The sequence below is a fragment of the Lampetra fluviatilis genome, chromosome 59, assembly GCF_964198595.1.
Source record: "Lampetra fluviatilis chromosome 59, kcLamFluv1.1, whole genome shotgun sequence".
NCBI classification, from domain to species: Eukaryota; Metazoa; Chordata; class Hyperoartia; order Petromyzontiformes; family Petromyzontidae; genus Lampetra; species Lampetra fluviatilis.
Window position 1 is genome coordinate 4907109 of NC_136333.1, and position 24180 is coordinate 4931288.

The following is a 24180-nucleotide window of genomic DNA, read 5'->3' on the forward strand; positions in this document are numbered from 1 at the left end:
CACAAGCCCCCCCCCCCCCCCCTGGGGTAGGTGACGGGCACAGGGACAAGGGGGAGCGAACATGCCTGGTGGGGTCGCTGCCACCCCCCCCCCTACCCCCCCCCCCCCCTTCTCTCTCTCTCGGCAACAGCAATTTGTGTGTTGGCGCACGGCGGGGTTCACACTCCACGCTCCAAGCGATGACGGAACGCAATCCTCCATTCGTACAACCGTTGCAGTGGATTAACGGTCGGCATTGTTGTTGTTGTTTGTTGTTGTTGTGTTGTTGTCCATTGGCGCCGTTTTTGCTCACCGCGGGTTATAATCCTGACGGCGCTGCGCTCAAACAAACGAGTGAACCGCTAAGCGCGGACCTTGTCTCTGGGCGAACGACGTTCCGCGCCCACGGGCTTATTCCAGTGAGCGGCTGGAGCGGTCACAGATGGATCGCGCCGGGCGGCCAGAAAGTTCAGAGTTCAAATCGTGGTTGGGGAGGGGGGGGGCTTGACTCACGCCATCGGTCATCCACCTTGGAGTCGAGGAACGTGAGTGCCAGAGGAAGTGAGCAACTTCCACCACTGCCCCCCCCCCCCCTGCTACATCAGGAGCTGAGCACCAAATGCCTCGATGGTCATCCGGGCCACGGGTCGCTCCAACTTTCTGTTCGACTCGCGACGAGGGCAAGGGGCGAGAGCAGCCATCCTCCCTGTCACCGCCTGTGTCCGCACGACGAGAGATGTCCCCACATCGAGATGACCGCAGAGGGATTAGACCCTCGTGCCGGATCGCTCTCTCTCCCAGCAGCGCTCTCAACGAGCACCTCGTGCCCTCTTTTAGCCCCGCCCCCCCTCCTCCCGATACGTTCCATTCATTGGCTACCACATTCTGATAAGCTCCTCCCCCCCCTCTCCTCCCCCTGAACTTGTATTTAAGAGCTTGCATCTTGGAATCCCTGCCTCACTTGATGCAGCAAATCTGGCTGTGACGGTCCCACCTGATGACGGAGACTTGTGTTGCCTCCGAAACGTCGTGATTTTATTATTATTATTTTTTATTAATTTTAACTTCATTTTTTACCTACGTGGTGACTTTACCGAAAGAACTAAGAGTATGTCCCCCCCCCCCCCCACCATTACGAGCCCGGCACGTGGAAGCCGTTCGGCACGACGTCGGGGGGACGTTCAGCACCCACGTGCGCCGGGGGGGGGTGGAGGGGGTCTCTTGAATTGAGGTGCCTGAAGGAAGCTCTTGGCCCCTCCCCCCCATCCCCCATGGAGTAAACTTCTCGCGTCGCGGTCGAACGAGCTGCAGGCACGACCCGGACGTCAGCCGCCGTGGATTTCTTCGGGGAGCGGCGCGAGTTGGTGATCGGTGGGTTCGTGGGTTGGTGGGGGGTGGCAGTGAGAGGCCGTGGCCAGAAGCGAATTCTCTTCCACGTGAAGCGCAATCGACAGCGGAGGAGCGAGCGAGCGGAGCAGTGGAGCCGGGACAACGGAATGCACGCACGCACACGCGCGCACACACGCACACACACAGACCTACACGCGCGCACACGCGCGCACACGTACGCACACACACACACGCACACACGCACACACACACGCACGCACACGCGCGCACACACACGCGCACACACACACCTACACGCGCGCACACGCACGCACACACACACGCACACACGCACACGCGCGCACACACACGCGCACGCACACACACAGGGCCACGGCAATGGGAATTATGCCTGCGGTGGTCACCGGACACGATCCGCATTTGTATCAGAGCCGGAAACGGGTTCGGTGGCCACCGAAGAAACCCAGATTTTAACGTAAGTAACTAAAATCTGGCTTTACAGAAGCGATTTTACAGTTCTTATCTGAATCCTGACTTAAAGCTTTCGTGACTGCAGGAATTCATCTTCTTGGGTCTTTCGGTAAAGTCACGTAGATAGGAAATAAATTAAATAGAATACGACGTTTCGATTGCAACACAAGCAATCATCATCAGGTACAAATGAAAGAGAAAAGAAACCTGGTAAACTTAGAAATATAAACGCAATACAACACGGAGAGTCGGATAACATAACCTCGCTATGTGTCTTCACCGAAAGATCCAGGAATATGAATTGTTATCTGCCATTGCAACCTCCTTTGCCAGTAGCAAAATATGATAATTGTTTTTTTTACCCTTTTATCTGGCAAATGAAAGGGTAAAAAAAACAATTACCAATTGTTATCTGCTTTCGAATTTTCATACCGATGCAACTTTCGAACATTTTTTTTCGTTTTTTTATCTTTTTTTTTTTAAAACACTCTCACCCTTTCTCTTTGGGGGCAGGCGGCGGGGGGGGGGGTGCCGTCGTGTGCCGCGTGACAGAGTTGACGTCGCAACGCGTCCCCATCGCTGATGTCCCCACTGCACTCACTGCGGCGGTGTCACCCTTAGCGGTGTCACCCTTAGCAGTGACACCCTTAGCGGTGTCACGGTTAGTGGCGGCGGTGTCACTGTGCACACCACAGGGAGGTGCTCCCCGCTGAAGTTTGTTCAACGTTGCTTGAACATTGCAGCGTCGGCCAGTGGCAGTTGGCCAGTGTGTGCGTGTTTGTACGTTTGTTTTGTTGTGGGCCTCCCGTAGGTAGACTCGGCCTCAAACGTGTACCTGGTGCGGTGTGCAAACTTTGCCACGAGGGAGACAAAGGGAGTCGGGCGAGTCGCTGACAACACACCACCCCGTGTGCCACGTGGGCCTTGGTAGGTGCAACTCGTTAACAGCACTTGCCGCAACAGTCTGTTCAGGCTATCCGGGTGATCTTTGTCTTTGTGCGCGCGGTGTGTGCGCGTGGGAAGCGGGGGGGGGAGTACCGGTTAGTGATGCTGCACCCGGCGCCGCAGTCACGCCGACGGTGACCGCCGCTGCGTTTCAACTTTAAACTCATTACGCCGTTCACGTGCCCAGGGAGGGGGGGGGGGGGGCCCCATCGAAGGAACGTGGAATCGACGCGACGCGATCGTCGCAAGCGCTTCCTCCGGCGTCCATCCGGAGGGCGGCTTTCGCCTCGCGTGGCGAGCGACGTGGGTGTTTACGCCACCCCAAAGCCACGGGGGGGGGGGGCAGAGGCGCAGGCCTGAAATTCCTTTGCTCGCGCCCGCCGCTGGTGGCAGGGGGGGGGGGGGGGGGCTGTCGCTGGGGGGCCGAACTTTGTCTTCCACGCCGGCCAGACGTCTTTGGAAGCGGTGGGTAGCAACCCACGTGCTTGACCCCACCGCGCGTGACCCGCCCATTCACCGGCTGTGGCCGGGTCGGGATTTAAGAGAAGATCGCCCCCATCGTTTCAACTCCCGCTCGGGGGAGGTTGAACCGGCGACCTCCCGAGTGAGCGGACCGGCTCCACCGTGGCGCCACGGCAGCGTCCCCCACGCAACTTTCTACTCCCCACCGATTGAGACTTTTCGACCGCAGCGCGGGGTTTCCGAGGTCTTCATCCGACCGACGGAGGGACGTCGCGTTGGGTTAAAGGTGAGACCGGGAGGGGGGGCAGGGCGCTTGTGGACTTGCGCGACCCGTCCGTGTTCGTGCGCGCAGCGCCACTGTTGGTCCCGTCGCTGTTGGTCCGGGTCCTGCCCTGCGCTGACGTGCGAGCGTGTCGGGGTCGCGAGTAACGAGCGCGCGTGTCCCCTACATCGACGATCGGCGTTTGTCAAGACGGTCACGTGACCGCGCCGAAGCAGTCTCTGTCATCCTCGCGGCAGCGGCGACTTTTGGGCAACCGTCGAACAAAGACGGCGGTCGCCGTCAGACGCGCTTCTGCGACCGTCTGGAACGTTCTTCTCTCTGATATTAGGAATCCACTAGAGCTATACACTTTTTAATCATCATCTAGATTGTAAACTCATTTCTTCAGAATTGGTTTTTGCCTTTCGATTGTTGTCCTTCCCCCGCACCTCCGATAGGCACGCTTGGCTACGTACGGTGCGAAAGAAGTTCAAAATACATACGTACAGTCCCGACCTCTGACCTCAAACATCCGTAGACGTTGATGATCGACGTTCTGCTCCCACCCGAATGGAAAAATCACGAAAAAATTATTTGGGAGGCGGGGAATATTGTGTTCGTTATTGTAATTAACGACAACGAGAGGCATATGTTTATATATATATTTTAGTTTCACTCGTTAAATGGTAAGATGCATTTTTTTCCCCTCTCTCCTCTGCGCAATGTGGCGCAAATGAACGTGCGAGAAATGGGGCCCTGAACCGGCCAAGCGGCGCGGCGGGCACAAACGGTTTGGTGCGCTCCGGCAATGCGACCCCCTGACCTCCTGACCCCCTGACCCCTGACCCCCGACCACCACCCCACGCCTCCGATTTTCGCGTCGTCCCCAACGCCGATCGACGGACTTCTTTACTTTGAACTGCGATTGATCGCGAATGGGTCAAAAAAAAATAAACGAGGGGGAAAAAAAATTATCTCGCGTGGGGCGTACGCGCTCGCACATTCGTGCAGGCGCCCCAAACCCAGCTGAATTTGCATAGACGATCGGTGATTAAATCAAACGCAAAACATCCCCATGAGTGATGATCGTTGTGTATTTCTTTTGGGGGGAGAGGGGGGTGGGTTTTCAATATATTTTTTTGTTTCGTCAAAATCTTTCCTCCTAAGCTTCCTTTCCCATCGCTTCTGAACTCTCTCTACGAAAACACGACCACGCGCGCGGCCATGACGCACTTCCCGACTCGAGAGAGAGATCAACAAAAACACATCGCAAACATCACACCACCCCCTCCCTTGCTGGCAGACACACACGCACACACACACACCAATACGCAGGCAGGTGCCGTGCGGACCTTGCGCTAACATCGGGAGTCGTCACCCCCCCCCCACCCCCCAGCGCCCGCTACCCTTGAAGCTCCGGCTGCGCTAGGGCAATGGAATGCTCGAGATGAGACGCGACGCACCGCGCGCATCGATGCCGCCGAGACGTTCAAGCAAAAGCGCCGGCGGAAATGCGAATCCCTTCCTTTAACCCACCCCCCCGCCGCCCCTCCTGGTTCAATTCCAGCGTCTCTGGACGAACGAGGAGACGGAGCTCTGGGACCACGACGGCCGTGCCTGCCGCCGCCAAAGTCGTCGACGGCGGCGCGCCTCCTCCGACGCCCAACGGCGCTACGCAGCCGGCAGTCCTCGCTCGTCTTTTGATTGAATTTGCGGGAGGCCACGCGACCGGGCTAGCGAGGAGACGCCCTCCGCACGTGGGCAAAATCGGTCGGCGGCGTTCGAGGCGTCGCGTGATCTTCACCCGCACGCTGCCAGCCGCGCTGATCGTAGGTGCGGATGCGAGAAATTAGAGGGTGCGATTACCCTTCGTTTTGAATTCTTACCCGAAAGGTGACTTTCGTGTCACGTATACTGATGCCGAGTACAATGGCAGCGTGGATCTTATCCACGTAAGGTTTTGAGAGAGGCCGATGCAACTGCGGTAACTGCTGCAGGAGAAGCGAGTGTGGCGGTTGCCTGCAGATGTTGCTGCCGCTGCTGCTGCCACTGTTGCTGCCGCTGCTGCTGCTGCTGCCGCTGCTGCTACTGCTGTGGGTTTTTAAGGGTCCCAACAGGCGGAAGGCTTCGGAGAGCAGTGGCCAGCAAACTCACCTTGGCTGGATTCTCAGGCACGGCCAAAAGTACTTAACGCAAGTGCTAGGTGGTGGCATTTTCAATCACGTGGTTTATTTATTTTTTTTACACATTTTTCAAGTGATCGAGTTTCAATAGCTACTGGAAGCGGCAGTTATATTGCGCACTGGAAACAAAACTGGTTCGAATTTCTTCGCGTCCATGACGGTTTCATAATTTACGAGTGAAAGTGAACGAAGGTATGAATATCGGTGAATATAAAGTGCGATAATAACCATAACGGGACACTTCAACAATGATCAGAAGTCGAGTAAATCGGCGGAAGCAATGTCTGCAAGAGGCGAACGCAAACAGTGCCGAGAATCCAGCCGCGGAGTTTTACTGATGACCCTTCAGGGGGGGGCAGGGGGGCAGGGGGGGGGGGGTGCCTACGACGCCCCCCCCCCCCCCCCGGTCGGGAAATCAACAAAAATTATTCGATAAATCAACAAACAGAAGAAAAGTAAAACAAAACGAGGGAAGCTCAAACAGAGAGCGACTCCCTCCCTCTCCGCGAAACCGTTGGGGCAAATCAATTTGCACGACGCCAAATCAACGCCGCGGTTGCCCTGGCCCCGGCGAGGAATGGAACGCGACGGCACGGACAAGAGGAGGAGAGGAGGAGGGGGGGAGGGGTGCAGGACGCAACCAAAACAAAACATCGTAACAAACGTCACCAACTTAAAGCGCACCCCTCCACCACCACCACCACCTCCTCCTCGGACAGATCGATCCTCTCGCGTCGCCTGCGCCTCCGCGCCCGCCCGGCGCCTTAAAACTCACCGAGGCAATGCCACTTGGCTACCTGGCGCCGCGGGTTCTCGAAGATCTCACGCCAGTGCTCGGCTGCTGCCGAGACGCCGGCGGCGGCGGCGGCTGCGGCGCCGCCGTGACCCAGCACGAGCCGCCCGATGACCTCGCTCTTGGTGACCCGGTCGGAGTTGACGACGAGGCACTCGACCGAGAGCTCGGAGAGCCACTCGACGGGCGCGTCGAAGGCAAACGACTCGTTGTAGACGGGGTTGAGGGTGCAGCGCTTGACGTGCGTGCGCTTCTTGGCCACGCGCTTGTTGCCCACGTGCACGTTCAACTTCACATAGGGGTCTGCGCGGAGGGAGAGGAGGGACGGGGGGGGGGGCGCGGAAATTTACGAAATGATGAACGAAGCAAAGTGGCGAATACACCGAGCATCTTCTTGTTTCCACTGATCGTAAAAAAAATAAAAAAGTAAAAAAAATACAAATAAAAAAAAGAGAGGGGAGTGGTGTGGAGAGGGAGGGGAGGGAGGGGTGAGAGCGATGCGAGTGGTTTGTGGTGAGGCCGGGTGTCTTGGTGGCCACGTTGGGCCGGGAGGGGGGATGTGAGGTGGTGTCTGATGGAGGCAGTACAGCAAGTAGGCCACTGGCGTGTCCGCGCGCGCTTGAGCGCTATCCGTTCGTCGTAGCATTGATTAAACCCACGAATCAATTGTACGTATAAAATATTGATTAATGGATAAACGAAACAACTATCTCTATTTTTTAATCTGTTCATTGACAGCCGGTTTAAAATGGTGAATGTCCGAATCGCTTGAAGCTCATTGCAGTGGCCGACTCCTGAATCTGCTGAGAATTTTCCGCCGTGTCTGGAAGGGGCGGTGGAGGAAGATGAGTTGGAGGAAGATGAGTTGGAGGAAGATGAGTTGGAGGAAGAGGTGGAGGAAGATGAGTTGGAGGGAGATGAGTTGGAGGAAGAGGTGGAGGAAGATGAGTTGGAGGAAGATGAGTTGGAGGAAGAGGTGGAGGAAGATGAGTTGGAGGGAGATGAGTTGGAGGAAGAGGTGGAGGAAGATGAGTTGGAGGGAGATGAGTTGGAGGAAGAGGTGGAGGAAGATGAGTTGGAGGAAGATGAGTTGGAGGAAGATGAGTTGGAGGAGATGAGTTGGAGGAAGAAGAGGTGGAGGGAGATGAGTTGGAGGAAGATGAGTTGGAGGAAGATGAGTTGGAGGAAGAGGTGGAGGAAGATGAGTTGGAGGGAGATGAGTTGGAGGAAGAGGTGGAGGAAGATGAGTTGGAGGGAGATGAGTTGGAGGAAGAGGTGGAGGAAGATGAGTTGGAGGAAGATGAGTTGGAGGAAGAGGTGGAGGAAGATGAGTTGGAGGGAGATGAGGTGGAGGAGATGAGTTGGAGGAAGAAGAGGTGGAGGGAGATGAGTTGGAGGGAGATGAGTTGGAGGGAGATGAGTTGGAGGAAGAGGTGGAGGAAGATGAGTTGGAGGAAGATGAGTTGGAGGAAGATGAGTTGGAGGAAGAGGTGGAGGAAGATGAGTTGGAGGGAGATGAGTTGGAGGAAGATGAGTTGGAGGAAGAGGTGGAGGAAGATGAGTTGGAGGAAGAAGAGGTGGAGGAAGATGAGTTGGAGGGAGATGAGTTGGAGGAAGATGAGTTGGAGGAAGAGGTGGAGGAGATGAGTTGGAGGGAGATGAGTTGGAGGAAGATGAGTTGGAGGAAGAGGTGGAGGAAGATGAGTTGGAGGGAGATGAGTTGGAGGAAGAGGTGGAGGAAGAAGAGGTGGAGGGAGATGAGTTGGAGGAAGATGAGTTGGAGGAAGATGAGTTGGAGGAAGAGGTGGAGGAAGATGAGTTGGAGGGAGATGAGTTGGAGGAAGAGGTGGAGGAAGATGAGTTGGAGGGAGATGAGTTGGAGGAAGAGGTGGAGGAAGATGAGTTGGAGGGAGATGAGGTGGAGGAGATGAGTTGGAGGAAGAAGAGGTGGAGGGAGATGAGTTGGAGGAGATGAGTTGGAGGAAGATGAGTTGGAGGAAGATGAGTTGGAGGAAGAGGTGGCGGTACCAGAGAGAGCGGCGATGTCCGTCTTGGGAAGGTGTCTGGCCTTGAGCACGACCACGTTGAGGCGGCTGGTGGACGGCTGGTAGCAGAGGGACAGCAGCAGCTCCCCCCGGCCCACGGACTTCTGCCCAGCGCAGCGGGATAGAGGGGGGGAGGGGGGAGGGAGGGAGGGGAGGGGGGAGAGGGAGGGGGGAGGGAGGGGAGGGGGAGGGGAGAGGAAGAGAGGGAAGGAGAGTAGAAGAGGGAAGAGGAGAGGAAGGAGGAGGGGGGAGGGAGAGGAGGGGGGAGAGAGAGGAAGTGAGAGGAGAGTAGGTAAGGGGAGAGGAAGAGGAGGAGGGAGAGAGAGGAGGGGGAAGGGAGACGAGGTGGGGAGGGAGAGGAGGGGGGAGAGGAGAGAAAGAAAAAGGGAGAGGAAGAGGGAGGGAGAGGAGGGGACGGGAGAAGAGAGAAAGCGTCACGTGGAGGAGAGGGGGGAGGATGCAAACGGCAGAAGAGGAAAGTGGAAGGAGGAGATTTAAGAGAGCGGGCGAGCAAGAGGGGAAGGGAGCGTGAGACAGGAGGGGGAGGAGAGCGTGGAGGGGAGAAGGGAAGTCGTCGACACTGAACGCGACGCAAATTCGTGTCCCATCGTTAATCGCGCGGCGTGGCACGGGGACAGGGGGCGGGGGGGGCTCCTTGGACGTGGGGGCCCGCGCCAATTAAGTGAGCAGGGCCGTCGTTTCTTCCCGACATCTCTTCTCTTGCCTCCGGCAGAATGGGCAATTAAGCTGAAAAGGCGCTAATTGCCGCGTTCTCCCTGTGCGCCGTTGACGGCGGCTGATTTTGGGAATCGTTTTCTGCGAGGCGTCGGTGGTTGCCACGCGGCGTGCCCCGACCCCCCGCGCGTGGGGGGCAAAGGCCCACACGGCACCACCGCTCGCCCCGGGATAAGGGCGCCGTGGTGGCTAGGAGATGTTGACTCCCTCGCCTGGTATGCAGGAGGTCGTGGGTTCGATCCCGACCCTGACGCCTGCTGCTGTGTATTTGGAGTTTGCGTCTCTCTCTTATCATCATCACGGTGGCTAGGAAATGTTAACTACCTCGTCTGGTATGCAGGAGGTCGTGGGTTCGATCCTGACCTTGACGCCTGCTGCTGTACATTTGGAGTTTGCGTGTCTCTCTCCCTCTCTCATCATCATCACGGTGGCTAGGAGATGTTGACTCCCTCGCCTGGTATGCAGGAGGTCGTGGGTTCGATCCCGACCCTGACGACGCCTGCTGTATATTTGTAGTTTGCGTGTCTTTCTCTCCCTGTGGTCGCGTGGATTTTGAAAAAAAGATTTGTCCGGAGCCCTCTGGTTTAAACCCCCTCCACGTTTAGAAGTCCACGCGATCAGCAAAACTTCGTTTCGCGCTGTCATTTACGATGGCCAGGCCGCTTCTGAAAAAGAGCTGCACACAGCTCAGTTACCTGATACAATAACACAAATATTCCATTGGAACCTCAATTGCCAGTAAAAAATATGATAATTGTTTTTTTACCCTTCTATCTGGCAACAAAACTGACACCTTTTTTTACAAGGAGTCATGTTTGCATAGACCACAATGCCTGCAGTCATAATGCGAACAAAAAACATAACTATGATAATGTATGCACTATCCTTGAAGTTGATTGGTCCACACCCGAGACAGCTTTCCTTAGAGCCTAGTCTCACATGGGTTGGACCAGATGACGCCAAAAGGCGCACAACTCAAACCCCGAGCTCTCATACTCTGATGGTGCATTGTCTTTGAGTTGTGCGCCTTTTGGCGTCATCTGGTCCAACCCATGTGAGACTAGGCTCTAAGGAAAGCTGTTTCGGTTGTGGACCAATCAACTTCAAGGACAGTGCATAAATTATCAGAGTTATGGTTTTTTTTGCATTACGACTGCAGGTATTGTGGTCTATGCAAACATGACTCCTTGTAAAAAAAGGTGTCAGTTTTGTTGCCAGATAGAAGTGTAAAAAAACAATTATCAACACAAATATTGGTAGTAGTAGTAGCAGTAGACATTGACTGGGAACAGGAGAAGTTACGGGGTGGGGGGGAGGGGGGCCACAAAGCCGCAGTGTCAGCGGGGACTTGCAACGTGGCCCCGCAGACGCGGGCAAGGAGCCCATCCGCTGCGGTTTTGGCAAACGGCGCTTCAGATTGTCGGTGAGCGCGGTTCACGAGGCGGCACGGCGAGCTGCGACGGGGCACCGACGGAATCCCCGCTCGAAGTTCCTCCGGCGCGATTACACGGGCACCGCTCCCCCCCCTCCACGCCTCTACTCGCGGGGCGATTTCGTGAATGCAAATTTCTCGAGAACGGCGCTCAGACGACGTTCGGCAAACGGCTCGTTAGGATTCTAAACGGCGCTGTAAATCCACGCGCTCGCCGCCCGCCGCACTTTCCGCGAAGAGAGGAGGAGATGAAGGGTAAAAAAAATATCATGAAACTAAAACTACGGCCGTTAGAGTGAAATTAAAAGAGATTGGAATATCAGTTTCACACGCGGATTTGAAAAAAAATTACTGCAAATGATTTTGCAGGCAGCTGCCTGGTGGGTGTTTATCTCCCCTGCCGATTTGACAATCGTCTGCTCAGTGCAGCGGTGCCAAGAATAACGACCGCACTGATGACAGTGGTGGTGATGACAGTGGCCGTGATGACAGTGGCGGTGATGGTGGTGGTGATGGTGGTGGTGGTGGTGATGATGGTGGTGGTGATGGTGGTGGTGATGGTGATGATGGTGGTGGTGATGGTGATGACAGTGGCCGTGATGACAGTGGCGGTGATGGCAGTGGCCGTGATGACAGTGGCGGTGATGGTGGTGATGATGGTGGTGGCAATGATGGCGATGGTGATGACAGTGGCCGTGATGACAGTGGTGATGATGGTGGTGATGGTGATGATGGTGGCCGTGATGACAGTGGCCGTGATGACAGTGGCGGTGATGGTGGTGGTGATGGTGGTGGCAATGATGGCGGTGGTGATGACAGTGGCGGTGATGGTGGTGATGATGGTGATGATGGTGGCAATGATGGCGGTGGTGATGACAGTGGCCGTGATGCGGGGGGGGGGGGGCGTAGGGGAGGGGTTCGTGTCCGTCCCAATCGGCCGTTGTAAGTGGAACGTCCACGTAGGACCGGCCGGGTTGCCCCAGGGGCCAGAGGCGCATTGAGGCCGCACGGCCCAGGACCCTGGGCTCGAATCCGGGTTTCGATCGCCGCCCTACGTGATTAGACGTGGTTCTCAGGCGTCGCGAGCTGATGGTCGCCTTTTGAATGCGTAAAAAAAATAAAAAATAATAAATAAATGTAAAAAAACATCATCGAGCTAAACTGGGCTCCGCATTGAATTGGGCTAAATTCCAGCTGTGGGAATGTAAAAAAAAAAAGCAGCGACGTGACGATTGTGACCGGCACGCTCTCGACATGCCGAGCGGGCGGGAAAGTGATGCCCTCTCGTCACTGTCCGCTGGAGCTGAGGTCACTTGAAGGGAGCTCAGGAGGTAGCTCCATGAGCTCCACTTCCGTGGGGCCGTTCTCCACGGACACGAAGGGGGGTCTCCCTGCCGCCTGACGAGTCCGTCTCGAGGGAACGTGGAACTTTTGCGACGTAAAATTGCGGCGAAATTCCAAAATACCAACGAGCAAAAACAATTTCGAGTGGGCCGCATCGCCGGGTCGGTGGTCCGCACGGCTCAGCGGCGAGGCGCGGTGCACGGAGCACAAGGGGGGGTGGGGGGTGGTGGCCGTACCTGTATGTTCCTCTTGACGATGTCGCGCGTCAGCGTCACCTTGTCCCCGCCGAGCTCGACGCCGGCGAGCGGCGCCATCACCTCGCCGATGGCGTCGTCGCGGGAGAAGCGGTCGAAGCTGAGCACGAGGAAGTGCAGCACGAGGCCCTGGAGCTGCACGTGCGGGACGCCGTAGAAGGTGAACGTCTCGTCGAAGGAGGGGTCGAGCGTGCGCCGCAGCACCCGCGTCTTCACCTTGTGCTTCTTCTCGGGCAGGATGGTCATCTTGATGTAGGGGTCCGAGCTGCCCGTCTGGCCGTCCATGGCGGGCAGCCCTCGCGCGCCCTGGATCGTCACCACGAGCGCCTTCCTGGCGAAGTTGTACTCGACGGAGAAGCAGAGCGCGCCCAGCGGCAGGTCCTCCGGTGGCGCCGAGCCCCCCGCCGCCGCCGCCGCCGCCGCCGAGGAGGAGGACGAGGAGGACGAGGAGGAGGAGAGCGACGAGAGGTACGGCGGGGTGTGCGGGGAGCCGGCCTTTGTCGCCGCCGACGACGACAGGGACGACGAGGAGGAGGAGGACGACGCCGGCGCCGCCGCCGACGACGAGGGGCTGCACTTGTCGGGGAACGCGCCGCCGCCGTTCCTGACGTGGCGGAACGGCTCGATGATGGGCGGCGTGCGCACCGGGCCGGAGCCGAAGCCGAGGCCGCCGCCGGCACCGGCACCGGCACCGCCGCCGGCCCGGTCGGGACTGCACAGCGCCGTCGCGGGCGCCAGCCTCTCGCTGCCGAACCGCACCACCACCACGTTGTTGTTGTTGTTATTGAGCGTGGCGGCGGCGGCGGCACCGCCTTTGCCGTGCCGGTCGCTGCCCGCTTGCTGCTGCTGTTGCGGCGGCTGCTGCTGCTGCTGATCGGAGCCGCGCTTGCCGCGCATCGGGTGTCGCTTCTCGCCGGCGCCGTAGATGTCGGTGACGCCCTTGAGCATGTGGACGAGGCGGTAGGGCGGGCTCGCCGCCGGCTTGGAGCCGTCCCCGCCACGACGCCGGCAGCAGGTCCACGACAGCGCGGTGACGGCCGCCGCCACCACCAGCGCCGTCGCGCCCAGGATTCCCACCACGATGGGAGACACGTCTGGTGGGGGTCACAAGGGGAGAGGGCAGAGAGGTCGAGACGGGGGGTGGGGGGGGGAGAGGCAGCGTGGAGGGAGAGTAAAGGAATCGAACTCGGACACCGCCGTCAAAGACCAACTTGTCGCGAGCCATCGCGGGCTTGAGCCTCGTTGGCGGTGCTGGAGGAGACAGAGGGGGAAGACACGCGGACATCGAGACCCGCACGCACGCACAAGCACATCACGCACGCACAAGCACATCATGCCCCACGTGCTGACTGCATCGCCGCACGGAGAGTGAATTCAAACCGTGCGGTGGAGCGAATTCTTTCGGGCGCAAGTATGTTCAGTTTCATTTATTAGGTATGACCCTGTGAGCCATGTGGCTCTTGGCTCGGGTGCAACCGCAGCAAACAAAAACATGAACAAGAAACATCTTAAAGTGACTACACGCAAACAGAAAAATCCAGGAAAAAACAGCAAAGTCTTGCAGAAAAAACACCGTATTTTAACACTGTGTGCAAAACTCCCAGTGGGATACAAGTCAAACAATAACAACCATAAGACAATTTAGATTAAAGTTATCAGGCTAACTCTGTACTACGACAAACAAGCATGGCTAAACCAAAAACGCTTTCAAAATCACCAAAAGAAAGCTATAAAAACAATGTAACAGTGATCATAGGTACTGTGATTCAAAGTTAACAGTAAACAATATACACATAACATGTACGACCAAACTTTGCAGCCACAGCTGGCTGCATGAGTCACTCCATAACAGCAGGAGGATCAGTAGCAGTATCAACATTTTTCAATGCACCTTTAAAGATCAGCACACTATAATCAAAACTCAAGGTCATACTTCGCAGCAGTCATCCGCAAGTAGGTTGGCCGAGTGCGTGGCACAGCGGATGTGAATACCCACCGGTTCCATCGTTTTTGTTGTTGTTGTTTAATTTCTGTGCAATTGTGAACAAAAGCCACGTCGGACGTGAGGACATCTAATCGGCATGACCATTGGTTGACTGCAGGTCAGCCCCTGACTACCACATTTAGATAAGCCCCTCACCCCTCCCCTTAACCAGTATTTAAGATCTTGTCCTTTGGATTTCTCTTCACTTGATACGGTAAAGTAATAGGTTTTTACCCTTTTAACTGGTACAAAATCTGACACCTTTATACAAGGCATCATGTTTGCAATAACCTCAACACAAGAAGTCTTGACTTTCTCAACACAAGAAGTCTTGACTTCTTGTGTTGAGGTTATTGCAAACATGATGCCTTGTATAAAGGTGTCAGATTTTGTACCAGTTAAAAGGGTAAAAACCTATTACTATATTTTGCCACTGGTAAAGGAGATCTCATAGTGTTGATACAGTAAATTTAGCTGTGACGGTCCCACCTGAAGACGGAGACTTGTGTTGCCTCCGAAACGTCGTGATTTAATATTATTATTTTATTATTTTTTACCTACGTGACTTTACCGAAAACACCTAAGAGTGTGCAGGTCAAAGACTCAAAGTAGTCCCTGCGAGGTGCGTGGTGAAGTTATCAGATGCCCCGTGTGTGCGCAAGTGTGTGCTCAGCATTTGAAGGCCTGCAGAACAGAATCGGTGATTTCGCCGACAACGTGTTCATCAGGGAGGCAGTTACGTATCCGGACAGCGAGAGTCTGTCCCGTGGAGCAATGCCGGATTATCATCGTAGTAGCTACTACATATGTAGTATGTAGTACATATGTAGTAGTAGCTACTACTACATATGTAGTATGTAGTGAGAATTGTATTTAATTATGTTTTATTTTAATTATTTTATTATTTCCCTTCTACGTGACTTTAACGAAAGAACCAAGAAGATAGTATGTAGTACATATGTAGTAGTAGCTACTACTACATATGTAGTAGCTATTACTACCTATGTTCTACATATGTAGTTCTACATATGTAGTAGTAGCTACTACTGTAGTACATATGTAGTAGCTACTACTACATATGTAGTAGCTATTACAACATGTGTAATACATATGTAGTAGCTACTACTGTAGTACATATGTAGTAGCTACTACTGTAGTACATATGTAGTAGCTACTTCTATATATGTAGTAGCTACAGGGCCCCGCACTTTTCAAAGGCCCCGCGCTAAATGTTTTCAAGCTATCAATTCCGGTTCAGTGATTCTGCACTTGCTCTATTACTATAGTACTATACCGCCTTCAACTTTTATGAACGACTGGGTGTTTAAGTAAAGTCACGTAGGGAATAGACGTTGAGCTTCTTTCGCACCGTACGTGACCAACCTTGCTAATCGAGGTGCACTGTTGAGTCAATAGGCAGTGTTAGTCTATGGGTAGTGTAGTGTTAGTCTATGCCTCTATGGGTAGTGTTAGTCTATGGGAAGTGTTGAGTCAATAGGCAGTGTTAGTCTATGGGTAGTGTAGTGTTAGTCTATGGGCAGTGTTGAGTCAATAGGTAGTGTTAGTCTATGGGTAGTGTAGTGTTAGTCTATGGGTAGTGTTAGTCTATGGGAAGTGTTGAGTCAATAGGCAGTGTTAGTCTATGGGTAGTGTAGTGTTAGTCTATGGGTAGTGTTAGTCTATGGGCAATGTTGAGTCAATAGGCAGTGTTAGTCTATGGGTAGTGTAGTGTTAGTCTATGGGTAGTGTTAGTCTATGGGCAATGTTGAGTCAATAGGCAGTGTTAGTCTATGGGTAGTGTTGGGTTAGTCTATGGGTAGTGTTAGTCTATGGGCAGTGTTGAGTCAATAGGCAGTGCTAGTCTATGGGTAGTGTTGGGTTAGTCTATGGGTAGTGTTAGTCTATGGGAAGTGTTGAGTCAATAGGCAGTGTTAGTCTATGGGTAGTGTAGTGTTAGTCTATGGGTAGTGTTAGTCTATGGGAAGTGTTGAGTCAATAGGCAGTGTTAGTCTATGGGTAGTGTAGTGTTAGTCTATGGGTAGTGTTAGTCTATGGGAAGTGTTGAGTCAATAGGCAGTGTTAGTCTATGGGTAGTGTAGTGTTAGTCTATGGGTAGTGTTAGTCTATGGGAAGTGTTGAGTCAATAGGCAGTGTTAGTCTATGGGTAGTGTAGTGTTAGTCTATGGGTAGTGTTAGTCTATGGGAAGTGTTGAGTCAATAGGCAGTGTTAGTCTATGGGTAGTGTAGTGTTAGTCTATGGGTAGTGTTAGTCTATGGGAAGTGTTGAGTCAATAGGCAGTGTTAGTCTATGGGTAGTGTAGTGTTAGTCTATGGGTAGTGTTAGTCTATGGGAAGTGTTGAGTCAATAGGCAGTGTTAGTCTATGGGTAGTGTAGTGTTAGTCTATGGGTAGTGTTAGTCTATGGGCAGTGTTGAGTCAATAGGCAGTGTTAGTGTATGGGTAGTGTTGGGTTAGTCTATGGGTAGTTTTAAGTCTATGGGCAGTGTTGAGTCTATGGGCAGTGTTAGTCCATGTGCAGTATGTATGTACGTTGAACTTCTTTCGCACCGTACGTAGCCAACCGTGCTAAATCGGAGGTGCGGTAACGTCTGAATGTATAGAAGACCGCAGAGCTTGTGGTGGTGGTGGTGCTGGTGGTGGTGGTGCTGGTGGTGCTGGTGGTGCTTGTGGTGGTGGTGGTGCTGGTGGTGGTGCTGGTGGTGGTGCTGCTGGTGGTGCTGGTGGTGGTGGTGGTGGTGCTGGTGGTGGTGCTGGTGGTGGTGCTGCTGGTGGTGGTGGTGGTGCTGGTGGTGGTGCTGCTGGTGCTGGTGGTGGTGGTGGTGGTGCTGCTGGTGGTGGTGGTGGTGCTGGTGGTGGTGCTGGTGGTGGTGCTGGTGGTGCTGGTGGTGGTGGTGGTGCTGGTGGTGGTGCTGGTGGTGGTGGTGCTGGTGGTGCTGGTGGTGGTGGTGGTGGTGCTGCTGGTGGTGGTGGTGCTGGTGGTAGTGCTGGTGGTGGTGCTGGTGGTGCTGGTGGTGGTGGTGCTGGTGGTGGTGGTGGTGCTGGTGGTGCTGCTGGTGCTGGTGGTGGTGGTGGTGCTGCTGGTGGTGGTGGTGGTGCTGGTGGTGGTGCTGGTGGTGGTGCTGGTGGTGCTGGTGGTGGTGCTGGTGGTGGTGGTGCTGGTGGTGCTGCTGGTGGTGGTGGTGGTGGTGGTGCTGGTGGTGGTGCTGCTGGTGCTGGTGGTGCTGGTGTTGGTGCTGGTGGTGATGGTGGTGGTGCTGGTGGTGGTGGTGCTGGTGGTGCTGGTGGTGGTGCTGGTGGTGCTGGTGGTGGTGGTGGTGCTGGTGGTGGTGATGGTGGTGGTGCTGGTGGTGGTGGTGCTGGTGGTGGTGCGTGGTGGGAACATTGGCTCGGGCTCACCGCCTAGCCGTTACCACCATCCGTGGCGTGCGTTTGCCGGGCGATTAGTTGTCGTAAGCATCGATCAACCAGGCGTTGTTATTGTGATCACTTGCAATCGATAATTCTTAAATGACATTCACAGCCAATGGCCCGGACACTGCATCGGACACTGCATCGGACTCGCTCGGCGTTCGCCGGTCCACCGCCCGCCGATGTTAAAGCCCTGGGTCACGTGTCCCTCTGGCAGTGAGCGAGAAACACAGCAGCCAGCTCTTGTCCCCATCACCACAAGCAGCTCCTCCCTCCTGCCCAGACACTGACTCCCAGACGGAAGGAGTCTGGTGCGTGCGTGTCGGTCTGACCCACCTCCCCCCCACCCCACCACTCCCACTCCACCACCATCTCTGTCTGCGTCCCCTCCTCCACACCCCCACCCCACCACTCCTACGCCACCACCATCTCTGTCTGAGCCACCACACCAACCCCATGCCCAACCACCCCCCCCTCCTCCTCCTCTTCCCCCCCAACTCCACCACCCCCCCTACCCCCGCCTCTTCCACCTTCACCCCCAGCGCCCCCCCCCCCATGCCAACACCTCCCCGTGTCCTTGCCGATTCGCCCAAAATGATTGCGGAGCAGACGGCGTAGCAGCCGGTGTTGGGAATTACGATTAGGGAGGGCAAGGAAGGAAGGTGGTGCTGGTGGTGGTGCTGGTGGTGCTGGTGCTGGTGGTGCTGGTGGTGCTGGTGGTGGTGCTGGTGGTGGTGCTGGTGGTGGTGCTGGTGGTGGTGGTGCTGCTGGTGGTGCTGGTGGTGGTGGTGCTGGTGGTGCTGGTGGTGCTGGTGGTGGTGGTGCTGGTGGTGGTGCTGGTGGTGGTGGTGCTGGTGGTGGTGGTGCTGGTGGTGGTGGAGGCAGGGGCATCATCGGCAACCGCGGCGGTGTTGGCATTGGCGTGCGGCGCGGCGCGGCGTGATGAACGACGGGGACGTTGATCGTTCATCGCCACCCGTCTGGCTCGTGGTAAAAGTGTGGCCGGCTGCATGGAGCACCTCAAGTAGGAGGGGAGGGGGTGATGGGGAGTTTATCTCCCTTCCCCTCCTCTCAACTTACCGTCCCCACCGCTGTGAATGCCAAATTTCAGTGGAAATTTCCACTTGGGAGCTCCAAAATCCGAGGCTCGAGGAACCCGTCGCCTGTTTCTAAAAATAGAAAACAGGCGACGTTTCGGGCAATGGACCTTTCTACGCAGAAATCTAGAGAGGCGTGAAGAGAGACGGAGATGATGGCGAGAGTTGGAGACTGCGCCTGTTTACGCCGCGGGATAAGGGCGAGGAGTTCGTCTTTAAACAAAAAATAAAAAACATTTTGTGATGCGAGCTTTCGTGAACAGAGGCACACAGAGTTTCGGAGCAGGGAAGTGAGTCGGCAGTTACATCATGGGACCTCCTTTGCCAGTACCAAAATATACTAATAGGGTTTTTCCCCTTTTTTCTGGCAACAAAACTGACACCTTTTTCAAGGAATCGTGCTTACATTAACCACAATACTTGCAGTCAAATGCAAACAAAAAACAATACTCTGATAATTTATGCATTGTCTTTGAAACTAATTGGTCCACACCAGAGACAGCTTTCTTTAGAGCCTGGTCTCATATGGTGTTCGACCAGATGACGCCAAAAGGCGCCTTTTGGCGTTATCTGGTCGAACACCATATGAGACTAGGCTTGTTTTTTGTTTGCATTTGACTGCAGGTATTGTGGTTAATGTAAGCATGATTCCTTGCAAAAGGTGTCAGTTTTGTTGCCAGATAAAAGGGGAAAACCTTATTAGTAGAGTCGGCAGTGTTGAGTAACCACTGGGTAGGCAGCGGTGAGTACCGCCACCACCCGACACAGCCAATTAGCGAGGTTTGTCACGCAAACAGAACGTAGCCAATTCGTTGCTAGTACAGCACTACGGTGTGTTGGACAGCAAATCCACAACATTTACAATCTGAGTACGACGTTTCGCAAGTAATTACAACTAGCATCATCAGGCGGACAGACAGATAACGACACATTTATATTTCGATTTAAAGCTTTCGTGACTGCAGGGATTCATCTTCTTGGTTCTTTCGGTAAAGTCACGTAGAATGATATTATATTATTATTTTATTATGTTTTATTTTTATTATTTTATTACTTCCCTTCTACGTGACTTTACCGAAAGAACCAAGAAGATGAATTTATATTTTACGCGATCTAACCACAAAAAACCCATATTATGGATCATTCTGGTCGCGAAAGCCTACGTGTTAAATCAATACATTGTTATTTAACATACAAATGTAATTGTTGCAATTGGCCCGAGTGAGCGTGGGGGAGGGCTTCGTCTCGCAGTGGCTGGACAAAAGGTTGTTGTTGTTGTTGTTGTTTTTCTGGAAGGAAATGGGAAACATTGTTGAGAGCGCACTGCGTTATGAGATCGATTCCTGGCCATGGCTGATATCAGTGGCCGAGCGATATCCGAGCCCGTGCTGAGTTTCCACCTCCCCCCACCACCCCCTTATTGTCCAGGGTGGTGAAGTATGGTCAAACAACTCCTATGACCGGACAATGCGTTGGGGGAAACATTCATCCAGCGGTGGATTGAAAAGTGTCTCTCATCTTCCCAGACACTGACTCCCACGTACCCTACCCGTACCCGTCTGGGTACGGGTATGGTACGGGTACGGCCGGGTTACGGGTACCCGTTTGCGACCCTGGTGCAGCCGGGTACGGGTAAGGAATCAAAACCCGTTTGCGACCTCTGGTGTACGACGCAGACTTCGAACTGATGACAAATAGAGAAGCCGGCGAGGCGAGGGAAAGACCGAGAATGAACCCCGAGATCAAAGCCGGGCGGCCCCTGCCGCGTGTGGACCGAGCCATGTGCCGCAATTCACCGCGGAGACAGGATCGAGACACGATTTGACATTCCCCCCCCCCCCCAATCAGAGTCCATCAACGCGTGGCAGCGCTCAGAAGAAGCAGAAGCTTAACGCCCCCCCCGCCCACGCCACCCCAGCCCCCCCAAAAAACTAAAATGGGCCCCCCCCTCTCCCTCCCCTGGATTCACAAAATAAAAAATAAATACGAGGTGCAAACATCGAATTTCAGCCCGAATTGAAATCCCAATAAACACGAGGAGCTCATTGATATCACGCGACGGTTAATCTCTCCGATCGAAATCGAGCCTGCATCTCCTCCTTATAATAATCGCTACATCGATACCTCTAGCCTATAGATCTGTTCTGTCATATCGCACTACTACTAGGAGGTTGGTGAATTGAAAAGGCGGGGGGGGGTGGAGGTTGATGTGGGGGGGGGGAGGGTGCTGGGGTTGGGTGGGGGGGGGGCCCTCAAATTATTTCTTCCGAGGGGGTCCCAATGGACCGGCGCTGCATCCGTTCATCACGCGAACCGGCCCCAGGCCACGGCACGCAACGCGGCTCTGTTCACCGGGTGGAGAGCAATGCGTCCCAGCGTCGCGTTTTCCCGTAAATTGCCTCTGCCCTGGACACTTCGCGCGAGAACGTCGCCTCCGGTAGACTCCTCGCGTTTGGCCCATTAAGCGCGCGACCGGACGGACCGAATGAGGCCAAATTGCCGCGAGACGGCAGCTGGCACGCGGATGAAACAACAAATGAACGCCGTGTGTGTATGTGAGCGTGTGTGTGTGCGTGTGTGGATGGGTGGGGTGAGCGGTGGGGGGATAGTTTGATTGATGGATGAATGGATGGGTGGACGGATGGAAGGGTGGATGGATGTTTTGAGTGAATGAAATGGGTGAATGGGAGATGATGGGTGGGTAGCTCAACGGGCGAGTAAATGGAGGGAGGTACATTTGGATGGGTGAACATCTGGAAGAATGCGTGGGTGGATAGATGTGTGAATAGGTGGATGGACGGATGGGCAGATCAATGGGTGGATGGGTAGAAGGGAGCATGGATGGGTGAATGCGGGGACAGATGGATTTAAGGATGCATGTGGTGGATGTGCGGATGGCCGAATGGAAGGATGCATGAGTGAATTAATGGACGAAGAGTTGAGCGAACGGTTACATGGGTGGAGGAAGCATGGCTTTAGGTGGATGGATGGTCGGATGGACGAGTGGATGATTGGGTAAAGAGATCAACATGGTGGTATGCGAAGGGATCGAAGAATGGACGTTACAGCTCCTACTCCGATGCCCCCCCTCCTCCCCACAGTAATTGGAACAATTACAGCCCGATTATTTGAGGTGGGCGGTGGGGGGGGGGGTGTCAGCGAGGTTGGCAGGGAGAGAGAGAGAAAAAATATATAATTAAGAGCGCGCATCGATTACAATTACCGCTCTCGAAATGCCATCTGTACCGAGAAGAGCAGTGCTACTGCCGTCCGATCAAAATTAAAAGTCCTCGCGCAATCACAAGCGGGCGGTCCCATTGCGATGTTGCAGAGCCTCGTTAACAATTGACAGTGGATATGGTGAGAACAATAATTCACAGCCCTTTTTTTTTTCTTGGTTCTTTCGGTAAAGTCACGTAGAAGGGAAATAATAAAATAATAAAAATAAAACATAATAAAATAATTCTCACGACGTTTCGGCCACAACGCAAGCAGCCGTCCTCAGGTGAAGACCAGGTCTGTCGGGGAGACAGCGTCTGAATGAAACACCACCACGCATTTCACAAGTAGTACTAATCAGTATACCTGCATTTCCCATAAATATGCTAAATTCCTCTTGATATGCAAATTCTTTTGTCAAGGCGCCCTTCCCCCCTTCCAACCCAGCTTAAATAGACGCTCCAAGCGTGGTGGTGTTTCATTCAGACGCTGTCTCCCCGACAGACCTGGTCTTCACCTGAGGACGGCTGCTTGCGTTGTGGCCAAAACGTCGTGAGAATTATTTAATAATGTTTTATTTTTATTATTTTATTATTTCCCTTCTACGTGACTTTACGGAAAGAACCAAGGAGATGAATCCCTGCAGTCACGAAAGAAGCTTTAAATCGAAAAATTTCACAGCCCTTTGTTAATCCACCGCTTGAATGAAGACCTCCCGGCGCCGACTGGATCAAGGGCGTCGAGCGTGGTGCTTCTGAAATCTGTCGCGTTTACAGCGTCTGGACCGGCGTCGTAATTGGCTAACGCTGCTTCGCAAACAATATTTGAGTTTTTTTTTTAATATATATATTTAATAAATACGAGGTACGTAATAATGTACACGCAGAGTTTTATCGTGAAAAGTGGCCCCGATCGCACGTTGTAAAATCGCGAGAGCGGTTAAACGCGGAATAATATTTCACACCCCGTTTTCAATCCAATGCTGGAACGAAGACTCAGCCGTGCCGAGGCGGCCGTCGGGGGATGCTTGACCATACTCCACCTCTCTATTGTGTACGTGTTGGTGATGGCGTGGGCAGGAGGGGGCCCAGGATTGTCTCAGATGTCACTCACCACCGATAATAGCCATGCACGAAAACAACAATTACACATTCTCAAATTTCCCAACCGAGGAAAACCACCTATTATTATCATTTATATTATCGTTATTATGTATCGATCATCGCAGTACCGTATCGTGCTGACATCCATCATCATTTCCTCCACGCTTCTCCGATGAGATGAATAATAGATTGTTATGTGTTGCTGTTGCCAGTCAGGGGATGAGGGGTTGGAGGCACTGCAACCCCCACCCCTCCTCCCAGCTGGCTGGAGACAGCTGATGTCACCGGCTGGTGACTCTGGGTGGGGTCTTGCGTCAAAATCCGCCTTTTTTTTCCATCTCTCGCCAACCCAACCCACCCAGAGATCTGTTTCTCGCCGTGACCCCAATGCACATTTATAGTCCCTACTCACCCCGATGAGATGCTTACAAAGCCCCCCCCCGCCCCCCCTCGCCCCCCACTCTACGCTAAGCTTCTTACAGAGAACGGCTCGAGCCAGCGCTGTTGGCGAGCGCCTACGACGGCCAACACCGATTTTCGTGTCAATGGTATTTTTGGATCGGCGCGGTCGAACGGCGAATGCGCTCTTCATTGCCGTGGACGCAACACGGCGGGCTTACTGGAGCGGGGTGCCTTCGTCTGGTGACCAACACCGTGCCCAGGTGTCATTTCAGTCGACAACGTGGCGATGCCCTTAACCGGCGCAGAAAATACGGGACAACTTTCGCGGCGGTGTTAGCGGTAAGAACGCCACCGCCGCCGCCGTTGTTGTTGTTGTTGACCAATCAAGACAGCCCTGTCGAACCCCCACACGGAGATCCCTCTATACCAGCGGTTAACGTCTACGGACGTTCACGCACCACAACCACATGAGCGAATCACCCCCCCCCGCCCCCCCGTCGTCTCCACGTGCCCACCGAACGCAGACTTGTGGGAGTGTTGCGGCAAAAACCTCTCGCGACATCGGCTGACCTCAATGATCATTACCGCCGTCGTCAATCAACGGCATCATCATCTTCATCATCATCATCGTCATCATCGTCATCATCATCGTCACCAGCCGCGGTCTATCCACTGCTGGATAAAAGGCCTC

At 54.2% G+C, this 24180-nt stretch overlaps 1 protein-coding gene and 1 long non-coding RNA gene across 3 annotated transcripts in view; both read right to left on the reverse strand.

The window, feature by feature from the left end:
- Positions 1-235: 235 nt before the first annotated feature.
- LOC144950818 (uncharacterized) lies at positions 236-4305 on the reverse strand. The gene is made up of 2 exons (XR_013640409.1): positions 1620-4305; positions 236-1517 (listed from the first exon to the last, which is right to left on the reverse strand). It is a non-coding gene; the product is annotated as an uncharacterized LOC144950818 (long non-coding RNA).
- A 260-nt stretch (positions 4306-4565) lies between these two features.
- The window catches only part of LOC144950817 (synaptotagmin-11-like), a 30790-nt gene continuing 11175 nt past the window's right edge, over positions 4566-24180 (reverse strand). Inside the window, exons 2-4 of one of the 2 annotated variants that reach the window (XM_078880929.1) lie at positions 12238-13349; positions 8474-8591; positions 4566-6748 (exon numbers count right to left, since the gene is read on the reverse strand). In XM_078880929.1, coding sequence (XP_078737055.1) covers positions 6417-6748; positions 8474-8591; positions 12238-13349 — 1562 coding nt within the window. In that variant the 3' untranslated portion in view covers positions 4566-6416. Of the gene's footprint in view, positions 6749-8473; positions 8595-12237; positions 13350-24180 lie in introns of both variants that reach the window. The other variant, XM_078880928.1, reaches the window with a different exon arrangement.